At 37.3% G+C, this 23,734-nt stretch overlaps 1 protein-coding gene across 1 annotated transcript in view; it reads right to left on the bottom strand.

Annotated features, from left to right (window-relative positions):
• The window catches only part of Arms (Ankyrin repeat-rich membrane spanning), a 680,132-nt gene that overhangs the window by 556,059 nt on the left and 100,339 nt on the right, over window positions 1-23,734 (bottom strand). Inside the window, exon 6 of the mRNA XM_090381558.1 lies at window positions 10,946-11,044. Coding sequence (XP_090237684.1) covers window positions 10,946-11,044 — 99 coding nt within the window. The remainder of the gene's footprint in view (window positions 1-10,945; window positions 11,045-23,734) is intronic.

The raw sequence follows: 23,734 nt of genomic DNA, 5'->3' as shown, positions 1-23,734 counted from the left end.
TCTTTATTAACATCATATATTATAAGAGTCGGATTCAATTTCTTAGGAAGATCCACATTTAAATTGTGATCCTTAAACTTACTACACTTCTTTAGTTTCTCAAGATCATTATTAGAGGCAGCCTCAATTACAATACCTCTATCTCTAACCTTTCTTAATGATTTTATCTTAATTCTCTTCAATTCTGATTTAAACTCCTTTGTCACCATTTGTTTTATCTCGTCACTTGTTTTGAGTTCACTTTTGTCATCAGCACGCACTAATACTGCATGTCTGGGTTTGTGTCCCGGAGGAGATCGCACTCACATTAAACTGTTTTCCTACACCATAAGCAGCTATACCAGCATAGCTAGCTGCTGAAATTTGAGCAGGCAATGTTTTACATGTAATCTCAGTTTTTAGCTTTCCATTCTCAATGGTTAGTTCAAGTAACATGCGTTCCATGGAATTCCATACCTTGCCAACCTCGGCAATGATGGAAGAGGTAACCTTAGTCCCATTCTTAAGAAAGTCAAATAAACTATTCTTCAGAGCAAAAATGTAATCAAGAACAGCAGAGTCATCTAAATGAACTGTCTCATTATTATGACCATTATCAGTTACTTTTGTCCTTTCTTGGACCAGTGCAAGTGGAGGAAAATGTTGCCCTAAAATATCAACAATATTGATAGAAGGGTCCTGGAAATCCGCCAGTTCCGGGGCATGGTCAAATCCCCTGGCATGGAAGATGAGCAATTTTCGTCAGACATAGTTATTAAAGTTATTGAGATGTACAATAATTATACATAAGTTAGACAACTCTTAAAACATCTTCAATAGACATAATACAGCTCATTCCAATTATATAACATTTAATTGCATTTATGCTATAATTATTATATTTATGACACCATCAGTTAGATCACAACAATATTGTATCCAATTGTTATTTGAGATTAGAGTTAGTAATAAAGTGGCTTACTGCATCAAGGCTGGTGTCACCAATCAGAGACAGTCGTGGTGGTCCCGTGATCAACGATGGCAAACAAAGGCCTTTGTTTACTACCACAGGGGAGAAGCAATGGCTGCCTCCATAGGTACATAATTATAGGACACGAAATTTACAGCTACGCAAAAACTAGTTTGTAGTGAGCCAATCATCTAAATAATAACATGAATCACTATTGCTATTCAAGAATAGTTCACTGCACCACTCAAGTTTTAAAATAAGCAATATCAAGGTGATCCACAACAGAAAATTGCAATGTTAACAACAGCCAAACCTATATGGCATTTCAGCGCTATGTTCTGTTGTTGAAAGCAATGACGCACAGCCCAAAATTAAAATTACTCATATTTTCGAAATGCCTTAGAAGTTGGGCACAAATAAACCATCAACAGACTCACCAACACCTAGAGAACTTCATGGGCACAATTTTAATCCAAAGAGAAGATTTTGAACCACTTTGAAGACACAAAATATCACAGCACCAAATTCATGCAACTGACCAGTACTTGGTCAGCGCCACCTCCAGTCACTGATGGAGGCAAGCAAAATTTTAAAAGATTAAGAAAAGAGATTTAAAAAATGGAGATAAAGCTAAAGAGTTTGAAAAATAAAAAGGCAAGTTGTAGCCAACACATTTTCGTGAAATTTTTTGATCATCCTAATTAGCCATTATACAAAAACATATAAAGTAGGTACACCTTTGGTTATTAGTTACAAAGACCTTGTTAAATCCAAATGAGAATCTCCAGTATTTGGAATCATCACACATTGATATTCAGAGAAGGTTGTTATAGGAATGGGCAAAGTGAAATAATATTCAATAATAATAAGTTTTGTTTTTAATAAAAATATTCTCAGCATTACATATTTAATATTTATACTGTTACTTTTTAAGTAAATGCACAATTAACTAAATCTATAAATTAGCATATTTGGTGTCAAATTTAGTAATAATGTATGATATGTGATATCTAGGGGCTATTATGGATTGGTAAACAGATTTTCTGTTTTGACTTCACTCAGAAAAATGAAATCATCAATTCATAAACTATTGTTGCAAATGTGCATTACTTAACAACATTGTGACAGAGATAAATAAAACAACAATTTGTCTAAGACCAACTATCTCAGCCATGGTGTGAAAAAAGCCCATAAAAATGTCTCACCTCATTGATGGAATTCAAATCCAGGTCTTTTCCACTCAGTGTGAAGAGGATGGTGATTAAAACCACTGTGCTACACACAAAGACATGAGGACAGCATAAAGACAAATGAACATAGGTAATCAGATTACATAACCCTATGTTTATATGAAATGTTTATTTCATATGTAGCATAAATAAAACTCTAGCTAGGTGATGGAGAGATAATTTTGGTAAAATTTTCAAGATGTCACTGACTTTGTTAAGGAATGACATGAGTGCCAAGTCAGAAGCATGTTTAGGGAGAGGCACCTCTTCAACCTGTGCTCTTTCCTAATAGAAGTTTTCAAAACACTGTCATTGATGTCATTGGACCTTTGCTCTCTTTCATCCAAAGGAAATTGATTTATCGTAGTGGCTATATATTCTTAAGGTGAACTGAAGCACATCTGATTAGGAATCTCATACCATCATTCAAATTCTCATAGATGGTATTGTCAGTTTGGAACACTGCAAACAATATTGTCTGATAGATGTCCAAATTTAACTTTGGAGTCCTAGAGTAATTTAGGAGACTATTTACTACCTCGTTTCACCTGCAAACTAGTGAAATGGCAAAGTGTGTAAACAAGATGCCTAAAGAGATTTTGGCTAAAATGGAGAGAAAACATCTCAGAGGAATTCTGGGCTTAGCCAAGTGCCCTTTTTGATTATAATACTGCTGTACATATTAGTATTAAAGAAAAAGCCAATTTATAATCTCTATGAATATGATCCTATTTTACCAATCAATATTTATTCTTTGAATTATGACACAAGGATCTGTGATATAGATTTCAACGTGGAAAATATATTGCAAGTTTGCATTCAAACAACAGTCCCTGAGAATATATAAAAAAAATCTGGTGAGACAAGTATAGCTCAAACAAGACCAAACCAATTAAACTGGTGACTTGGTGACACTTAAATCAATACTGAAGTGAAGGTTGTCGGAATAAGACACGTACAATGGCAAGAGGGCCTTTTAGGGTTATAGAAAGAGTATTGAAGGTTCACTCCAAATAAAGGGATGTGAGATACCCTTATGCAACCTGAGTTGCTCACATTCACAACCTAAGGAAATACTACATAGGAAAAGGTGAAGTCATCATGACAGATATAAGCAATGCTGTCTTAAGTAAGGATCATTTCTCCTTGCTGAATAAAGAGTTTGCTGAAGTCTCCTTGCTGAATAATAAAGAGTTTGCAACTCTCATCATAAGAATTTCATTCTCAAGAACAACAATTAAAGTTTTGTGAAGATGATGAATTGTGCAACAAATTCATGAGTTATGCCCAACATCAAAATTAATTTGGTGATTGATTTCAAATCAGTTAAGATAGCATCAACAGCTGTTGTGTTGTTTGAATTTCAGCACCAGAAAAACTTTGGAGTGAAGAGATTCATTTATCTCATGTATCTATGAAGAGTTCACCCCACAATGTTGTGAAGGCAGTAGTCTTCACAAACAGAAGAATCTTATATTATTGTTCCTGTGACTGAGAAGAATTTTTCTGTTCACGATACTCCTATTGGTTTGTTCTTAAAGAGAATCCTCTCAAGGCGAGTCCACTGTACCAAAAATTCTCTGTACCAAAAATTCATATGCCATATGAGACTGCAAACAAATAAAACATAAAAGACTTGTAACTTTGTGTATGTAGAAATTGGTCTGTTAGATGTAACTCGAATAAACTTATTTAGTATAGTAGTTGAATTACAAAATAAAAAATAGGAATTGTTATTTATTATTAATTTAAAATTTTTTTGCAAAAACTTTAATTTTTGGGGAGGAAGTTTACATAGAAAGTTTATCTCCTGGAATTTTTTTGAGTCAAACTGTATTTCTTTTTTATATATCATATTTTGCTTGATGCTTGTTGTCATGATGCATGAATTGATATTAGAGTGTATAAACTATATTGACTGTCGTCTGAATATCAATATGTTGTAATACTTACCATACTGGTTTATTGTTAATTATAATTATGTTGCCTGTTTGATTTCATCAAGCAAAATTCCACCATCTCATTGTTGAAAAATACATTGTTGTCCATCACACACATCTAACAGTAATGAATTTTTCAACACAAAATAATAAACAAGAGGATCAAAGCTAAGTTATAATATAGTTTGCCTAGTTTGAAATTATCCCTAGTGAATTTATGTTGTTGCTATGTAGGTTTCATGACACAAGGGCAACTATGGCCAAGATGCATCTGTCAGAGTCACTATTTTCATTTGGATCTTCTCCTAGAAGCAAATATTTGTGTGTGAGGAAGATTAGCCCAATATGCAGTCTGGTCAAATATAACTTATTTCCGTCTACTTGTATGTGAACTGTAATGCCATAAACATAGATCTTTTTTATTCTGCAAAGTTTATTGCATGGTTGTTCTCTCCAAAGTTGTCTCCAAATGAAAATATACTTTGCACGAAAGACATTGCTATAATCTGTATAAGGTACAAACTGAAGGTTATCATGTGTATAAAGATCTGGATTTTTTGCAGCTCAGTTTGCATGTTTATTTCCTGGGATTCCAACATGGCTGGGGATCCAACAGATAGAAACTTGTTTTCTTGCTTTTAGGAAATCTCCAAGTTGTTTTTTGAGATGTTTAATCTAGTTGTTTGAGGAATATTTGCTATTTTGTAGTGCTACTATTGCATTAAGGGAGTCAGTATATATTAGGCCAGGAAGAAGTTGGTGCTCAATGATACCATCCAGTGATAGTTTAATAACATAGAGTTCTGCTGTGAAAATACTGCAAACATGAGGCAAGGAGACGGGTGTAGTGTACAGCTGGAAAATTACTGCCGCACCTACTGAGTTGCTCGATTTTTATCCATCCATGTAACTCTGATGTTTTCTTCTGTTTTCAAAACTGTGCAGCCCATGGAGCTTCTGCAGAATGATTGGAGATATGTCCTTTTTCTTCCAGTTTGTAAGATATGATATGGACAAAGGTGTAGTCGACAGCCAAGTAGGTTCTGAATTTGTATCTACTGTAGAAATGTGATGGAAATGTATTTCCCAAACTTGAACTAAGTAGTAGTAGTAGTGGCATGTGATGCAAGAAAGCAAATGAGCTTATGCAGCATCAGCCAAAAAAAAAAAAAAAAAAAAAAAAAATACCACACCATTCCCTCCAAATGCCCGTCCAGTTCCTCCTTAAATTTATTCAACCTATCAACTTCCACAATGACAGATGGAAGTTTGTTCCAGCAATTAACCACCCGCTGGCTAAAGGCAAATTTCCGCACATCCAATCTACATCTGTCTTTTCTTAATTTGAATTTATGCCCCCTTAGGTTCGTAATCTGAACAAGTGGAAGGATCCCATCAGAATTCAGCGTGCTCAACCCATTCAAGGCCTTATACACCTCAATCAGATCATCGCGCAGGTGCCTAGTCTTCAGCCACTGCAATTTGCAGAACTTAAGCCTCTCTTGATAAGAGGATCCCTTCATTCCCCTCACTAATCTTGTTGCCCTTCTCTGTACACGCTCAAGTAAATCTACAGCCTTCCTAAAATGAGGCCTCCAGACCTGTACGCAGTACTCAAGGCGTGGCCTGACCATTGCCTTATACAGAGGGATAATCATCTCCTTTTCCCTGCTAGCAAAATTCCTATATATCATTGACAAAACCCCATGACCTGCCCTGGCAGCCTGTCTGCATTGCTCAGAAAACTTCATATCTGCCTGCACAATTACCCCCAGGTCTTTTTCATTTTCTACCACCTTAAGTGTAGTACCACACAGTTTGTACATTTCTCTGGGGTTACTTCTACCCATATGCAGTACTTTGCATTTGTCAAGGTTAAACTTCAGTTGCCACTTCTTAGCCCATCTGGCCAATTTATCTAGATCCTGTTGCAGTAGCACACTGCCATTACTGTCATTAACAACCCTGCCAACTTTGTATCATCTGCAAACTTCGACACTAAGCCTGATATTCCTTCATCAATATCATTGATAAATATACAAAACAACAGTGGTCCGAACACCGAACCCTGTGGGACTGCACTAATAACATTAGTCCACGAAGAGCAGCACCCATTGATTACCACTCTCTGTCTTCTCCAATTTAACCATCCTTTTATCCATTGTAGCAACTTACACTTAATACCATTCTGCTCCAACTCGTACAATAGTCTTCCATGCGCAACAGTGTCAAAAGCTTTCCTGAAATCCAAATATATGATATCAAAATTATTTTTTGCATCCAGTTCCTTTGTAACCACATCATAATATCCTATCAAATTTGTCAGACAAGACTTTCCCTTAACAAACCCATGCTGTGTCTGAATTATTGCTGCAGTCTTGTCTAGATGATCCTGCAATGCATCTTTAACCAGCGACTCCATTATTTTACCCGGAATAGAAGTTAAACTAACTGGTCTGTAATTACCCGTGTCACCCTTCGATCCCCCTTTGTGAATTGGGGATACATTTGCACATCTCCAGTCCGTGGGAACCTCCCCTGAGTCGAAGGATGCTCTCATAATTATGGCTAACGGTTTGCTTAGTTGCTTTGCCACCTCCTTTAATATAACTGGATAGATCCCATCCACCCCAGGTGCTTTTCTTACATTTAACTTCAACAATTTCTCTTCCACTTTGCTCTCAGTTGTTACAAAATCATTAAGTATCCTGCTACAATTTGATAACCTTCTGCCATTTTCAAACCTTAATAATTCCTCACGTGTGAATGTAGATGCAAAATACTCATTCAGTTTGTTTGCTATCTGAGCAGCATCATCAACAGTCGAACCATTGATGTCAAGTGGACCAATCAGATTCATCCCCTTCCTTTTAGAGTTTATATAAGTAAAGAAATCCTTGCTGTTTTTCTTAGCATCTTTTGCCAAGGATTTCTCGTAATCTGCCTTCGCCTGCCTAATCTCCTTTGTAACTATCATAGGCTTCTGTGTCACGTGTTAATTTGTATGCATCCCATGCATTTTTCTTCTCTGTTACGAGTCTCATTAGTTCATCTGACAACCATTTAGGCCTAAATCTTGAACAATATTTCTTAATAGGTATGAAACTTTTAGTAGCATCCATGATTAATTCCTTGAATGCCTCCCACTTAGAATTTACTGTTGGTAACATCGTCAGTTGATCCCACTGTACAGAATTTAAAAACTGTCGGAGACCACTGTACTCGCCTTTACGAAAGCAAAAACCCTTTCCTTTACCCCTGATGGTAATTAAATCTTTAAGTAAATCCCACGTCAGTACACTGTGATCACTGCCACCTAGTGGTTCTTTTATCTGCAAATTCCTAATACATGAATGATCACTGCTGATAACCAGATCAAGCGTATTACTTTCTCTGGTTGCCTCTCAAACATGCTGCTGCAGAAAACAATCATCCAATAAATCCACAAAAGTCTGACTAGTGTGTAAGTGACCAACCCACAAGTTCCAGTCAATATCTGGGAAGTTGAAATCCCCCATTATAAGACATTCCGATTTACTAGCCCACTCTATTTCTCTGTACAATTGTTCATTGTACTCATTCGAGTCATTAGGCCTATAACACACTCCCACTCTTATTTTTGCTTTCGCAGTGCTTATGTCACACCAAACTGACTCAACAGTGCACTGTTCATCTATATCACCTGGATGCACCTCTTTTGATTTTATGTTTTTCTTAATTAACAGCATAACACCTCCTCCCTTCCTATCCTGTCTATCCTTTCTGTACACATTGTACTTTGTACTCCCCAAATTCCAGTTCGGCATTCCTTATATAAGTGTGACACCATGTCTCTGATATTCCAACAATATCCGCCTTTGATGTCTTGACCAACACTTCAAATTCATCAAATTTATTTACTATACTTCTAGCATTTGTATACATGCTCCTACTCCTATTCTTTGTTACCCTAACACATCCCATATACCCACCCGTTCCACGATGACCACCACCCGTCCCTGAAACCCCCAACACCCCACGCTCCAGGTCGCTACTTATTCTAATAGAAGTTGTGCAAGAATCACCTTCTCTTCTGCCTACAGCTACTGTTAAACTATTAGTCCTTGTATCCCCTCAAGCTATCAGTTTTCCGACCCACCTAACACTGCCTCGATAGCATCAGCAAATATTCTTGCACCCTTTCTATTTAAGTGTATCCCATCCCTGTAGAAGCAGTCTCTCCTGTTAACAAGTAAAGTCCAGGCTGAAAAAAATTCTATCCCTTGAGCCTTGCACAATCTTTCCAGTGCCGAATTGATCGACAAGGCTCTCATCATATACTCCCTCCTATCGTGTCTGGGCAGAATTGCAGACACTTTCAAATTCAACCCTATTTCACGGCTTTTTTTCAACAGTGACCTGTACTTGTTAAGCAATTCTGCCGGTCTCCTACTCTTGATATCGTTAGTGCCAACGTGTACAACTATATCACCTTTTGTGCCCTTAAAAGATGATATCTGCTCTACAACGTCATCAACCTTTGCCCCTGGCAGACATACCCTGGTCCTGTTCCACCTATACTTTTTACAAAGCATGTTCCCCGTTTCCCTGACAATAGAGTCGCCAACAACTACTAGTTCCTGAGGGACCAGCGCATTCTGCCTTGGGGGTTGCCGCTGTGTTGCGTGCTGACCAAGTGCAAGCTCTGGCGCTGATGTGGGCAGCTGAGAGCCCGATGGGCCCCTCAATTTAGATCTTTCGAGGGCATCCACCCTGTCCTTCAAACTCTCATATAGACCCATAACAACGCTGAGTTGTAGCCTGATTTTCTTACACTCCTTACATCGCGCACACACAAAAACATCCCCCATGGCAATATCATGTTCCGTTCCAGATAGTTCGGCAAACATTTCACAAGTTGCACATTTTTTTAGGCTGTGATGCGTTGGAGAATTGCCCCCCTCAGTTCTCCCGAGTCACAGCACTCCTGCCACTCTGTGCCCGTTGCTTTGCTGCTCTAGTTTGGGGCATGATACTTTAAATTAATAAAATCAATAAATTAAATTAATTAAATGTCAATACTACGCTATCTAATAGAAACAGTGAAGCGTATTACTGTTTCTATAATTATACGTTATAGCTACCTAGCTACCTCAATTAAAAATTTGAATTCCCTATCACTATATACAAAAACAATGCCTGCAATATTCGAACGAATAACGGTTTTATAAAGTATTACGTATATCTACAAAAACTGTTTATATAAATTAAAATAAAAATAACCAGCATAATTAAAACTATAAGACTACGTATTAAGTACAATATAAAATAAGAATTATGTTATTTTATATAATAGTCCAGACACCGCAAGTGTCTGAGATGCGGTCCTACTGGCTTATTTTCATTTGGTTTGCAATCATAATTAATTGTCCATAATGGATCATGAATAATGGACCAGTTTGGATGTGATGACTGACTGTATATTTTTGCCGCATACATGCAGAGTAAAGAGTAAGTAATCTTGTCAAAGATGCAACAGAGGTTCTGATGCATCTGCATATAAGCTGTAAATTGAAGTTCCTAAAGGCTCCTAGTGCTATGCGGAGTGTTCAGTCTTCCTGAAGCATATACAGGAGATACATAATCCAATTGAGATCTAATCAAAGTTTTATATAATTGTAGTAATGTGTACCTGTTGGCTCCCCAGGCCAATGAAGATACTGTGCGCAAAATGTTAAGTTTTGAGAGGCAGCTAGTTCCAAGTCTCAATATATGTTCGTGAAAATTTAGTTTTCTATCTAATGTTAAGCCTAAAAAGGAGAAATTTTGAACAGGCAGAGAAAAATTATTTAAATATAAAACCAGTTCCAAGTGAAGACCACGGATTTTACAGAAATGTATAACAGCTGATTTTTTTTCAGCTATTCTGTATCCGTTATTTTTTGTCCATGGTTCTATTTTATTTATGGATAATTGGAGCTGTCGTTCAATTGTGTTCATGCTTTGTGATTGAAATGAAATGGAAAGATCATCTGCATACATATAGATTTCCAGCGAACATGGTATAACCTTTGTGATATTGTTCACCCTAAGGACAAACAGGGTTGCACTTAATATTGAGCCTTGAGGGGGAACTCCTTCCTTTTGTATGTGTATTGTAGATAGACAGCCTTTATACGAACCTGGAATGTTCTGGCAGTAAGGAATTGCTCTATAAATTGGGGAAGTTGTCCTTTGTATCCTAACTGAAGTAAATCTTCAGTTAGAATACTTCAGAAAAATAATTCCACTTTTAGGAATGGTACATTAGAGGAATGAGACCTATTGATAAGCTGACAACAGAACAATTGATTTCGATACTTCATGGAACATCAGCACACTTATGAATTTAACAGTGTGGCATATTGAAAAGTAACTGAGAAAGCTAGAACCTGTTTATGGAGGTAAAAAGGAACACAAATTTAACTCGAAAATAAAAAAAGTTTTGTATAGGCAATTGACACGGCCGGATTTTTTTTTTTTTTTTTTTTGGGAACCGTGACACATTCAGCCTTTATCTTAATTTTTAAAGGTAAAAGGTATTTAACAAATTAAAATGATTTTACAAAACACCTTCCTAATTTGAAAATAAAGTTGCCATACATTAACTTTAATAAGTAGGAATACAAAGTGGATACATTTCAATAAATATTAACTTGGTTTTTCTTTTTTTAAAATCAGACACCTTTGTTCAGATATTCTCTATGATTATGCCTAAAATCACATATCACCATTTTTTTAACCAAATAAACCTGCAAAAGAAATAAAAGGATCAGGATAAGCAAGACAAATTATATCTTGTTTCTTACCATTCCTGCAGTATCTACATTACTTCCAGCAAGAAGGAGATGCTGAGCAATTTCGAGGTAACCTTTACGACAAGCCCATACAAGAGGAGTAGTGCCGTACTAAACAACAGATTACATGGTCATTGTATAAATAAATGTACATTTAATTCAGATATATTATTTAAAATAATCAGAAGTTGCTTTTATTAAAATTCCTCTTTTTCAACTGAAGTAAGCAAATATTCCTAACCCTTAAATAATATATAACACAATAAACAACATAAAAACATACTTATAAATTAGTTCTTAAAAAAATGCTTACCATGAAAAATAAATATATATGAAAGAAAAGTAATTCTAATAATTATACACATATATAAATAGGAGATCAGCTGCTAAAATATGACTAAGCCTTAAGCTTCTGCCTAATAAAAATTTCACACAAAGATTTTTACTTTTACATTTTTAAAAGTAATTATCTTTCCTGGGGTCTGAAAATTATAGAGATAAAGAGATCAAACATCAAGCATTATAGTCAGTGTGGTGGGCTAATACATCTTATTAATCTATATGAAATCAATCTTACATAATTCCATATTGCCCCACAACAGTACCAAAACAATGGTGAAACTATGCACTACCACTTAAAATAAATGGCAGTAAATAGTTTCACCATCAGAGGGAAGCAGTTCCTCCCTGGGAACTGAATAAAGGAAGAAGACTGATGAAGCCAGCATGGACTAGCACTAAATATTCCAATTAACAGAAAATTATCCAGACAGTCATTAGAATCTTGTAATCTTGTACTTGGCAAAAAAAAAAAAAAAAAAAAATGTATAACACATTTTGTGAAAAGAATCTTATGTTCTTGCTAAAAGTATATATATACAATATAATAAAAACTTCAACCAAACATATAGTAAGATAAAAGAATAGAAAAATAGAAAGAAAAAAAGAAAGAAAATTAGTATGGCAAGCATTAGTGGCTGGAATATATTATCCACTATGCTGCTTATAATAAAATATAAATAAATAAATAAAGCAGATGCCAGCAGCATGGAAAACCAGTAGAGTGAATAGTAAATTAAACACATACATAATAAAATAAAAAGGGGGCGTGAAAATATGGATATTGAAGAAGGAATGTTCCAAAATAATTTAGATAAAATAAGAAGAATTTTTAGGAAATGCCAATTCAAAGAAATTTAGTGGTGCCCGGAATGCACCTGATCTGAATTATGTGAAATATCACTATACTGAAGCAAAAACCAAACTACAACATATGATCAACTAAAAATAAAATATGAAATAGATTGATCATTATTTCCCATCTCAATGGAGGACCACAAGGCCAGTAACAGTCAGGGAATCACTGCATTTCGAACATTAGATAAATCCAAGCATTACTGAACCGAAAATACAATGGGTTTGAATAATGCTGGCCTTTATGCAGTGAAACATCATAACAGAACAGATCCTAACACTCCTTTGGCAAACACCATACCACTAACAAAACCACTGTTAAACTAGAATATATAGAGAAAAAACCAGGATATAGATGGCAGTACAAGTGCTGAATTAGCATAAAATCTCATTACTGACATGTAAAATAAATTAAAAACTTCAACCAAATATATAGTAAGATAAAAGAAAGTAAGAAAAAAGAAAATTTCCTGACCATTACTGGCCTTGTGGTCTTCCATCGAGATGGGGCATAATGGTCAATATATTTTTATATATATATATATATATATATATATATATATTTTTTAGTTAGTCATATGTTGTAGTTTGGTTTTCGCTTCAGTATAGTAATATTTCACTATACTGAAGTATAGTGAAATATCACTATACTATAGTTTCAATATAGTTTATTCTGAATTGATACAGTGAGATTTGGAAGTAAATTAATACTTAAGTTTCCGTAGATTTACCGTTCAAAACTTGCCGCCATTGTTACACAATACGTTATATTCCGAACTAGATAGCGTTGGTATAGTATACAATATAATATTGTCAATTAATCAGTAAAATCTATTAATCTTGTTAAACTTCATTGTCAATTAAATTGTACTTTTTAACTAAATACATATAACGACTTAGATTACAAATGTAACATAATTAATTAATACATAACTTAATACGGAAGTTATATAAACGGAACTCGTATATAATACTCGATACTGAAAAATATATATAGCGTTATAACTGTGTTGGGATACATGAATAGGGTTATAATTTTGGACTGAAATTGAAATTAAATCGAAATCATGACTCACACCAGAGCAGCAAAGCAAAAGGCTCAAACTAATGGGAGTGCTGCGGCTCAGGGGAGAACTGAGGAGGGGCATTGTCCTCTGAATCACAGCCTTTTAAAATGCACTGCTTGCTTGATGTTTGTGGAACAATCTGGTACGGGAAATGACATTGCCATGGGGGAGGTCTGTGTGTGTGTGTGCAATGTAAGGAGTGTAAGGAAATCAGGCGACAACTCAGCATTGTTATGGACCTATATGAAAGCTTGAAGGACAGGGTGGATGCCCTCGAAGGATCTAAATTGTGGGCCTATCAAGCACTCATCTGCCCGCATCAACGCCAGAGCTTGCACTTGGTCATCATGCAACACAGCGGCAACGCCCAAGGCAGAATGCGCTGGTCCCACAGGAACTAGTAGTTGTTGGTGACTCTAATGTCAGGGAAATGGGGAACATGCTTTGTAAAAAGGATAGGTGGAACAGGACCAGGGTATGTCTGCCAGGGGCAAAGGTTGATGACGTAGAGCGGATATCATCTTTTAAGGGCACAAAAGGTGATATAATTGTACACGTTGGTATTAATTAGGCCTCCTACTCTTAATATCATTAGTTGGCACTAATGATAATAAGAGTAGGAGACCGGCGGAAATACTTAACAAGTACAGGTTACTGTTGAAAAAAAGCCATGAATTAGGGTATATGAATTAGGGAAGTATATGATGAGAGCCTTGTCTATTAATTCGGCCCTGGTAAGATTGTGCAAGGCTCAAGTGGTAGGATTTTTTTCAGCCTGGTCTGTACTTGTTAGCAGGAGAGACTGCTTCTACAGGGATGGGATACACTTAAATAGAAAGGGTGCAAGAATATTTGCTGATGCTATCGAGGCAGTGTTAGGTGTGTCGGAAACTGCTAGCCTAGGGGAATACAAGGACTAATAGATTAAAAGTAGCAACTGGCAGAGGTGAAAGTGATTCTTGCATTGCTTCTACTGGAATGAGCAGCAGCCTGGAAACCAAGATGCACGATATTTCAGAGACTGCTGGGAGTCATTGCAGTACAAGTAAACACATGGGTTGTGTTAGGGTAGCTAAGAATAGGAACAGGTGCATGTATACTTACATGTACACCAATGCTAGGAGTTTGGTAAATAAATTTGAGGTATTGCTCAAAACATCAAAGGCAGATATTGTTGGGATATCAGAGACCTGGTGTCACACAGATATAAGGAATGAAGAACTGGAATTTGGGGAGTACAACGTGTACAGAACGGATAGACAGGGAGGAGGGGTTATGCTATTAGTTAAGAAACACATAAAATCCAACGAAGTGAAGCCAGTCGACATCGCTGTACAGTGCAGTGTGATCACTGCCACTTAGTGGTTCCTTTATCTGCAGATTCTTAATGCATGAAGAATCACTACTGATAATCAGATCAAGGGTATTATTCCCTCTAGTTGTCACCCGAACATGCTGATGTAGAAAACAATCATCCAATAAATCCACAAAAGCCTTGCTTTTGAGACACCCTCCAATCAATATCTGGGAAATTAAAATCCCCCATTATAAGACTCTCTGATTTACTGGCCTAAAAACTCTGATGAGTATAATAAGAAACTGTACAGGGAAATATAGTGGGCCAGTAAATCAGAGAGTCTTATAATGGGGGATTTTAATTTCCCAGATATTGACTGGAGGGTGTCTCAAAAGCAAGGCTTTTGTGGATTTATTGGATGATCGTTTTCTACATCAGCATGTTCGGGAGTCAACTAGAAGGAATAATACCCTTGATCTGATTATCAGTAGTGATTCTTCATGCATTAAGAATCTGCAGATAAAGGAACCACAAGGTGGCAATGATCACAGTGTGCTGAAGTAGGATTTACTCAAAGGGTAACTACCATCGGGGGGGGGGGGGTAAAGGGAAGGGGTTTTGCTTTTGTAAAGGCGACTACAATAGTCTGAGACAGTATTTAAATTCTATACAGTGGGACCAACTGATGATGTTACCAACAGCAAATTCAAAATGGGAAGCATTCAAAGAACTTATCTTGGAAGCTACTAGGCTTTACATACCAACTAAGAAATATTGTTCAAGGTTTAGGCCTAAATGGATGTCAGATGAACTATTGAAACATATGGCAGAGAAGAAAAATGCATGGAATCCATATAAATTAATGGGTACATGGAAGCCTATGACAGATATATGCTAGTCTGTAACCAAGTCACAAAGGAGATTAGGCAGGCAAAGGCAGATTGTGAGAAATCCTTGGCAAAGGATGCAAAGAAAAATAGAAAAGAGTTCTTTACCTATGTAAATTCTAGAAGGAAAGGGATGAATCAGATTGGTACACTGGATATTGATGGTTCAACAGTTGAGGATCCTGCTCAGGTGGCTAACAAACTAAACAAGTATTTTGCATCTACATTTGCACATGAGGAGTTATTCAGGAAGGGGAATGCCAGAGGTGAAGTGAGCTAGATGGGGAATGCCTCTGGCAGTGAGCTAGATGATTTTGTAATAACTGAGAGAAAGTGGAGCAGAAATTGTTGAGGATAAACATAAAATAGGCACCCGGGGTGGATGGGATCTATCCAGTTATATTAAAGAAGGCAGCAAAGCAAGTAAGTGAACTCTTAGCCATAATTATGAGAGCTTTTTTGGACTCAGGGGAGGTGCCCATAAACTGGAGATGTGCAAATGTGACCCCAATTCACAAAGGAGAATCAAAGGCTGAGACAAGTTTTTTTTTTTTGTCGTTGTTGGCGCATCGGCTTCTGTGGCCATAGTGCACCTCTCAAGGTTTTTGCAGTACTTTGATCCAAGCCCGAGACAGGATTCGAACCCGCAACCTTTGGGTTGCCAGGGCTGACACAAGTAATTACAGACCTGTGAGTTTAACTTCTGTTCCAGGAAAATTAATGGAGGCACTGGTTAGAGAGGCACTGCAGAATCATCTAGACAACACTTCAGTTATAGCTCGGACACAGCATGGTTTTGTTAAGGGAAAGTCTTGCCTGACCAATTTGATTGGATAGTATGATGTAGTCACAAAAGAACTGGATGCAGGGAATAACTTTGATATTATATATTTGGATCTTAGAAAGGCTTTTAATACTGTTGCACATGGAAGACTGCTGCACAAATTGGAGCAGTGTGGCATTGGAGGCAAATTGCTGCTATAGATAAAGGGATGGTTGAGGGGGAGAAGACGGAGAGTGGTAATCGATGGATACTGCTCATCGTGGACTAATGTTATTAGTGGAGTCCCTCAGGATTCAGTGTTGGGTTCATTGTTGTATTCTGTATTTATAAATGATATTGATGGTATATCAAGCTTAATGTCCAAGTTTGCAGACGATACAAAGGTTAGCAGGGTTGTTAAGGACACTACTGACAGTATGCTGCTGCAGCAGGATCTGGAAAGGTTGAACAGATGGGCTGAGAGGTGGCAAATGAAGTTTAACATTGACAAATGTAAAGTAACTACATATGGGAAACAGTAACTCCTGAGCAACGTATCAACTCTGTGGTACTACACTGACAGTGATAGAGAACGAAAAGCACTTGGTGGTAATTGTGCAGGCAGATATGAAGTTTTCTGATCAGTGCAGACAAGCTGCAAGAGTAGCTCATGGTGTCTTGTCAATGATATACAGAAATTTTTCTAGCAGGGATAAGGAGGTGATTATTCCCTTGTATAAGGCAACGGTCAGGCCACACCTTGAGTACTGTATACAGGTCTGGAGGCCTCATTTCAAGAAGGATGTAGAGCTGCTGGAATGAGTATAGAGAAGGGCAACAAGATTAGTGAATTGATCAAAGGGTTGCTCTTAAGAAGAAAGGCTTAAGTTTTGCAAATTACACTGCCTGGAGACTAGGCACCGGTGAGGTGATCTGATAGAGGTGTAGAAAGTTTTGAATGGTTTGAGCATGCACAATGCTGATGGAATTCTTCTTCCTGCTCAGAATAATCACCTGAGAGGGCATAAATTCAAATTGAGAAAAGACAGATGTAGGATAGATGTGCGCAAATTTGCCTTTAGCCAGCGGGTAGTTGGTTGGTGGAACAGGCTTCCATCTTTGTTGTGGAAGTTGATAGCCTAAATAAATTTAAGGTTCAGCTGAATTGGTATTTCAAATGAACGGAAGGGTGAAATGGGAGTGGGGGGTTTTTTTTTTTTTTTTTTTTTTGGCTGATGCTGCATAAGTTTGCTTTCTTGCATCATATGCCTCTACTAATGCTAATTTCACGTAATTCAGACGTGCAGTCTGGGCACCACTAAATTTCTTTGAATTCGCATTTCCTAAACATTCTTGTTATTTGGTACTGTATGTTCTGATCTTTTCTAAATTATTTTGGAGCGTTCCTTCTTCAATATCCTTATCCTCATCCCCCTTTTTATTTTATTATGTATGGGTTTAATTTAATATTTTTTTTACTGGTTTGCCATGCTGCTGGAATCTGCTTTATTTATTTATTCCATCTTTGTTGTGGAAGCTGATAGCCTAAATAAATTTAAGACTCAGCTGGACTGGTATTTTGAATGAATGGAAGGGTGAAATGGGAGTGGGGTTTTTTTTTTTTAGCTGATGCTGCATAAGCTTGCTTTCTTGCATCATATGCCTCTACTAATGCTAATTTCACATAATTCAGACATGCAGTCTGGGCACCACTAAATTTCTCTGAATTGGCATTTCCTAAACATTCTTGTTATTTGGTACTGTATGTTCCGGTCTTTTCTAAATTATTTTGGAGCATTCCTTCTACAATATCCTTATCTTCATCCCCCTTTTTATTTTATTATGTATGGGTTTAATTTACTATTTTTTTTACTGGTATGCCATGCTGCTGGAATCTGCTTTATTTATTTATTTATATTTTATTATAAGCAGCATGTAGTGGATAATATATTCCAGCCACTAATGCCTGCTATACTAATTTTATTTCTATTTTTCTATTCTTTTATCTTACTATAATATTTGGTTTAAGTTTTTAATTCATTTTAATGTAGTGAGATGTTATGCTAATGCAGCGCTCATACTGCCATATATACAGGGTGTCTCAAAAATATTGGTACAAACGTTTAGGGGAGATAGGGAACATCTAAAGGAATGTGAATCGCATAGCAACCCATAACCGGAAACGTCGTGGGAAAGTAGTAGCAGAGGCACAAGAAGCAGAAATGACACAAGACAGTAATTAGTGGCAAACATTTATTTGACATAATATTAACAATGGAGTACGAGATGGATGCATTTCATGATGTTACAACAGATGCTCAAAGGTTTCACCATGAGACGCGATGCATGCGTGACACCGACACAGCATGGATTGGCGGACAAGGTCGAACACACCTAGAGTTTCTTTGACAGAATAAGCAGTGCAGATAAGTCTCGCCACAAGATCCATTTCCGTCTCAACAGGCGATTCATACACGATAGATTTGAGGGCCCCCACAGAAAGAAATCAAGGCTCGATAAATCAGGTGAGCGTAGGGGCCAGGCAACGGGTGCACCACGGCCAATCCATAGAAGGCCAAAACGCCTGTTCAAATGGTCACGAACACACCTTCCATAATGGGCAGGCGCCCTGTCATGTTGAAACCAAATGTTGAATTTCACATTTGCTGGAAGATCGTCAAGTAACCCTGGTAGAACTTGTTCAAGAAAGATCGGATATTTAGTGGAGTTCATGCGGGATGGTAACAGGTATGGGCCGACTAAGCAGTTACTGACCATACCTGCCCACACATTTATTGCAAATCGATGTTGTGCCGCATGGGGGCACACACCGTGTGGGTTGTCATGAGCCCACACATGAGCATTGTGCTGATTGAATAAGCCTTCCCGAGTGAAATAAGCCTCATCCATGAACAAAACAAAGGCTGGAAAATTCAAGTCTTGAAAACTTTCTTGGAGAAACCACTGCGCAAAAGCCACACGTGCAGGATGATCTTGGGGGGAGCAGTAACTGAACCCTTTGAAGATGAAAGGGGTGTAAGGAATCGTTGTGGCAGACATGCTGTACACTGCAACGAGACACTCATAAGGCAGAGGCAATGGCACGTGTGCTGGTAGTAGGATTATTCTGGAAGGCATTCAACACACTTTCTTCCATGGCGGGAGTTCGCGTTGAACGTGGTCTGCCCGCACTATTCCTGTTACCTCTAAATGACCCATAATCGCACAAATTTTGATGAACACGCGCAAACAAACTGTGGTCTGGTACATGTCTGTCTGGGAAGCGTTCTCCATAAATTCACTGAGCGGCTCGTCCATTACCCTCTGCTAATCCATATGCTAGGTGCATGTCTGCCAGCTCACAGTTCGTATATCGATGCATGCTCTTTGTGCGGCAACTACTGCTTGAATTAGTAAACCAGAAATTTTCCCTCTCGAGAACTGATGAACAGCACCGTCTACCGACTTATGGTGACGTTTCCGGTTATGTGTTCCTTTGCAATTCATATTCCTTTAGATGTTACCTACCTACCTCCCCTAAACATTTGTACCAATATTTTTGAGACACCCTATATATATATATATATATATATATATATATATCCTGGTTTTTAGTTTATATATTCTAGTTTAACAGTCCTTTTTCAGTGGTGTAGTGTTGCCAAAGGAGTGCTAGGATCTGTTCTATTATGATTTTTCACTGCATAAGGGCCACTATTATTCAAATCCATCGCATTTTTGGTTCGACTGATGCATCGGTTAGATAATGCTTGGATTTGCCTAATGTTCGAAATGCAGTGATTCCCTGCCCATTATTGGCCTTGTGGTATTTTGTAAAGATGGGACATAATGGTCAGTCTATTTCTTTTTTCTAGTTGGTCACATGTTGTAGCTTGGTTTTTGCTTCAGTATAGTGACATTTCACATAATTCGGACCAGGTGCAGTCCGGGCTCCACTAAATTTCTTTGAATTGGCATTTCCTAAAAATTCTTGTTATTTGGTACTGTATGTTTCGACCTTTTCTAAATCATTTTGGAGCGTTCCTTCTACAATATCCTTATCTTCATCCCTCTTTTTATTTCATTATGTATGGGTATAATTTACTATACTGGTGTTTTCTGTGCTGCTGGCATCTGCTTTATTTATTTATTTATATATATATTTTATATATAAACACACACACACACACACACACACACACACACACACACACACACACACACACACCATATGAAAATATGGCATATCTGATGCCTCCCACACACTTCTTTAAAAGGATGCCTGATGCCACTGCACACTGTGTAACATAGTTACTGGTCCAGTATGCTTTGCAGCTATTACACACTTGTGGGTTGTAGGCTTCCTGAGAGGACAATTGTGTATTTGTTTAAAGCCACGTTTGCACCAGTAAAATTATGTTATTGTAATTACAATATAATTTAATTAATTATTACATAAATTAATGAAATATGGGTGAGAGAAAATAAAGAATTGTGGTTTCAGTGAAAAACAAGTTGAATGCATTAGAAAGACTCAATAAAGATTAGTCTCTAAAAATAATTGCTGTTGAATTAGGTGTAGGCGAAACAACTGCAAAAGATGAAAAAAAAATAGAATTTTTCACTCAGTTTGTTTCAATAGGGTCATTAAGTTCTCTCTCTACTACAAACAAAACTTAGGGATAATAGACAATGCATTATGGCTGTGGCCTATGCAAGAAAGATGGACAACAGAACTCCAGTGATTTATAAGAGCTGAAACAAGAAGTCTGCCTTCTTCCATCAGAATACTGATGCTGGAGAAAGTTTTATAGCAAACAACAGATGGCTTGAATGTTAGAAAAAATGTCATGATATTCATGTATTAAGTATTAGCTGAGGGAGATTATCTTTTGATCAGCCTGCTGCTCAAAAATTTATAGAGGAGATAAGATAATTTATCAAAAGAGTAAAACTGACTTAAGAAGAACTGTACAATATGGACTAAATTATAAGATAATGCCTAAAAAGTTGAAGCCTACCATGCAAGAATACAAAAAATCCAAAGGAGAGATCATGCCTACAGCAATGTAAATGGAACTCAAAAATTGCCACTTTTTATTGTTGGTAAATCAACTAATCCTAGAGATTTTTTAAAATGTGAATTGTTTATCACTGCCAGTTCATAAAAAATCAGCATGGATGGACTCTGATTATTCAACGAAGTTTTTGAACTTCTTTGAATCTCTAAAAAATTTTAGAACTACTTTATCCAGCCTATAGATCAAGGAGTTCTAGAATGTCTAATGAGACAACAAGCTATGTGCTATATTTTAAACTTTGAGTTCAATTTTGGAAAAAAAAATAGAAAGCATGATATAGGTCTTACAGAATCATTAAAAGTCATTGATATCAAAAACATGTTTAAAATATACAACACTTAGTAAATGTTGAACTGAACTAATATTCCAATTCAACATTTTAATAAGTATTTGGCAGCACTAATTCTGAACTCAGATTCATGAGACAATCAAAAGAATCTAAAAGCACACTTGCCATGACTTTCCTTATGGTCAATGTAGTCTTGAATTTTTTGGCTACAGAGGATCCAGGATAAATATCTCATATCCAGTCAGAATCCTGTTTGATAACTTCTTACTTTAGTCACAGTAATTAGTACAGAACTGCATGCTCAACCCACATGTGATATCTTATACTCTTCTCTCACAACTTGCTTGGCCATCCCGACTGAATACACTTTACAGAATCCAAGCTACTGTCTCATACACAGGTCACTTGCACAAGCCAACCTTCTGCTGAGCTGTTTGAATATTCACAAGCCAATATTTGCTTGGCTTGTTGAAGATCTACCACTCTTTTGTTCATCAGAAATATTCACGCATCCCTTCTTGAATTCATTACACCAAAAATCAATTCTGCTTCTTTGACATTCCATTCTCTCCACAGACAGATACAATGTCCCAGGTTTCAATTGGTGTAGTCACTTTGATCTGATTTGGAGTGGTATTAATATATCTTTATTGCAGGCAGTGATTGGTTACATGATTGCCTAATGCAATAATACCCACAACAGCGACAATGCTAGGGGATTAAGCGCAAGTTACTGCAATGGATAAAGGGATGGTTGAGAGGGAGACGGCAGAGAGTGGTAATAAATGGACACTGCTCTATGTGACTAATGTTATTAGCGGAGTCCCCCAGAGTTCAGTGCTGGGCACATTGTTATTTTGTGTATTTATCAATGATATCGATGAAGGTATATCAGACTTAATGTCCAAGTTTGAAGATGATACAAAGGTTGGCAGGGTTGTTAATGACAGTAAAGACATTATGCTGCTGCAACAGGATCTAGAAAAGTTAGGCAGATGGGGCTGAGAAGTGGCAACTGAAGTTTAACATTGACAAATACAAAGTACTTCATATGGGTAGCAGTAACCCAAGAGAAATGTATCAACTCTGTGGTACTACACTCAGGGAGGGGGAGAATGAAAAACACCTGGGGGGTAATTGTGCAGTCAGATATGAAGTGAGCAGTACAGACGAGCTGCCAAAGCAGGTCATGGAGTTTTGTCAATGATATATAGGAATTTTTCTAGCAGAGACAAGGAGGTGATTATTCCTTTGTATAAGGCAATGGCCAGGCTGCACCTCGAGTACTGAATAGAGGTCTGGAGGCCTCATTTTACATAGGATGTAGAGTTGCTAGAACGAGTACAAATAAGGGCAACAAGATTGGTGAGAGGAACAAAGGGGTGTGTTTACAAAGAAAGGCTGAAGTTCTACAAGTTCCAGCATCTTGAGACTAGGCACATGCGAGATGACCTGATCAAGGTGTATAAGGCCTTGAATGGTTTGAGCCTGCTCAAACCATCTTGAATAGATGTGTGGAAGTTTGCCTTTAGCCAGTGGGTAGTTGACTGCTGGAACAGATTTCCATCTGTTGTTGTGGAAGTTAGGTTAAATAAATTTAAGGCTGAATTAGACTAACACTTGGAGTGACCAGATGGATGAAATGGGAAGGGTTTTTTTTTTTCCTCCCCCGGTTGATATATGTTGTTTGTTGTTTTTTTTTGGTTTTTAGGAGCATTAGCAACTAAGGCCATATTGCTCCGGGATATGCGGTGGTCATTCCCTGACCTTTCCGCATCTTCCGTATTTGGTGGTGACGGGCTTGAACCCCGGTCTAATCAAGAAGCATATGATACACACTACTGCTCCTTCCCACCTGGCTACAGAGGCGCCTTGGTTGATATAAGCTTGCTTTCTTACATCATATGCTTCAATTAATGCTAATGCTAAGTTTTCAGTAATGGAGTTTATTTTAATGGCAAAAAGGGTGACACTTAAGACAGATGGTACCCCCACCTCTTGGCAAAAGGGCTGGGAAGGGTGGATCCTACTTGAACTTGGAAATAATGGCGGGATAAAAAATTTTTAATAAAAACAGGAAGGTGACCCCTTAGACTGAGGTTATAAAGGTCATTTAAAATACCAAATCTCCAAGTTGTGTTGTACGCTTTTTCCATGTCAAAGAAGATCGACATCAATTTTTTTTTTTTTTTTTTTTTTTTAGGAAAGCATCTTGGATAGATG

Source organism: Mastigoproctus giganteus, chromosome 9 (assembly GCF_048544385.1).
Source record: "Mastigoproctus giganteus isolate SK-2022 chromosome 9, ASM4854438v1, whole genome shotgun sequence".
Lineage (NCBI taxonomy): Eukaryota > Metazoa > Arthropoda > Arachnida > Uropygi > Thelyphonidae > Mastigoproctus > Mastigoproctus giganteus.
Note: the sequence above shows the minus strand (reverse complement) of the source record. Positions and strands in the feature narration are given on the sequence as shown.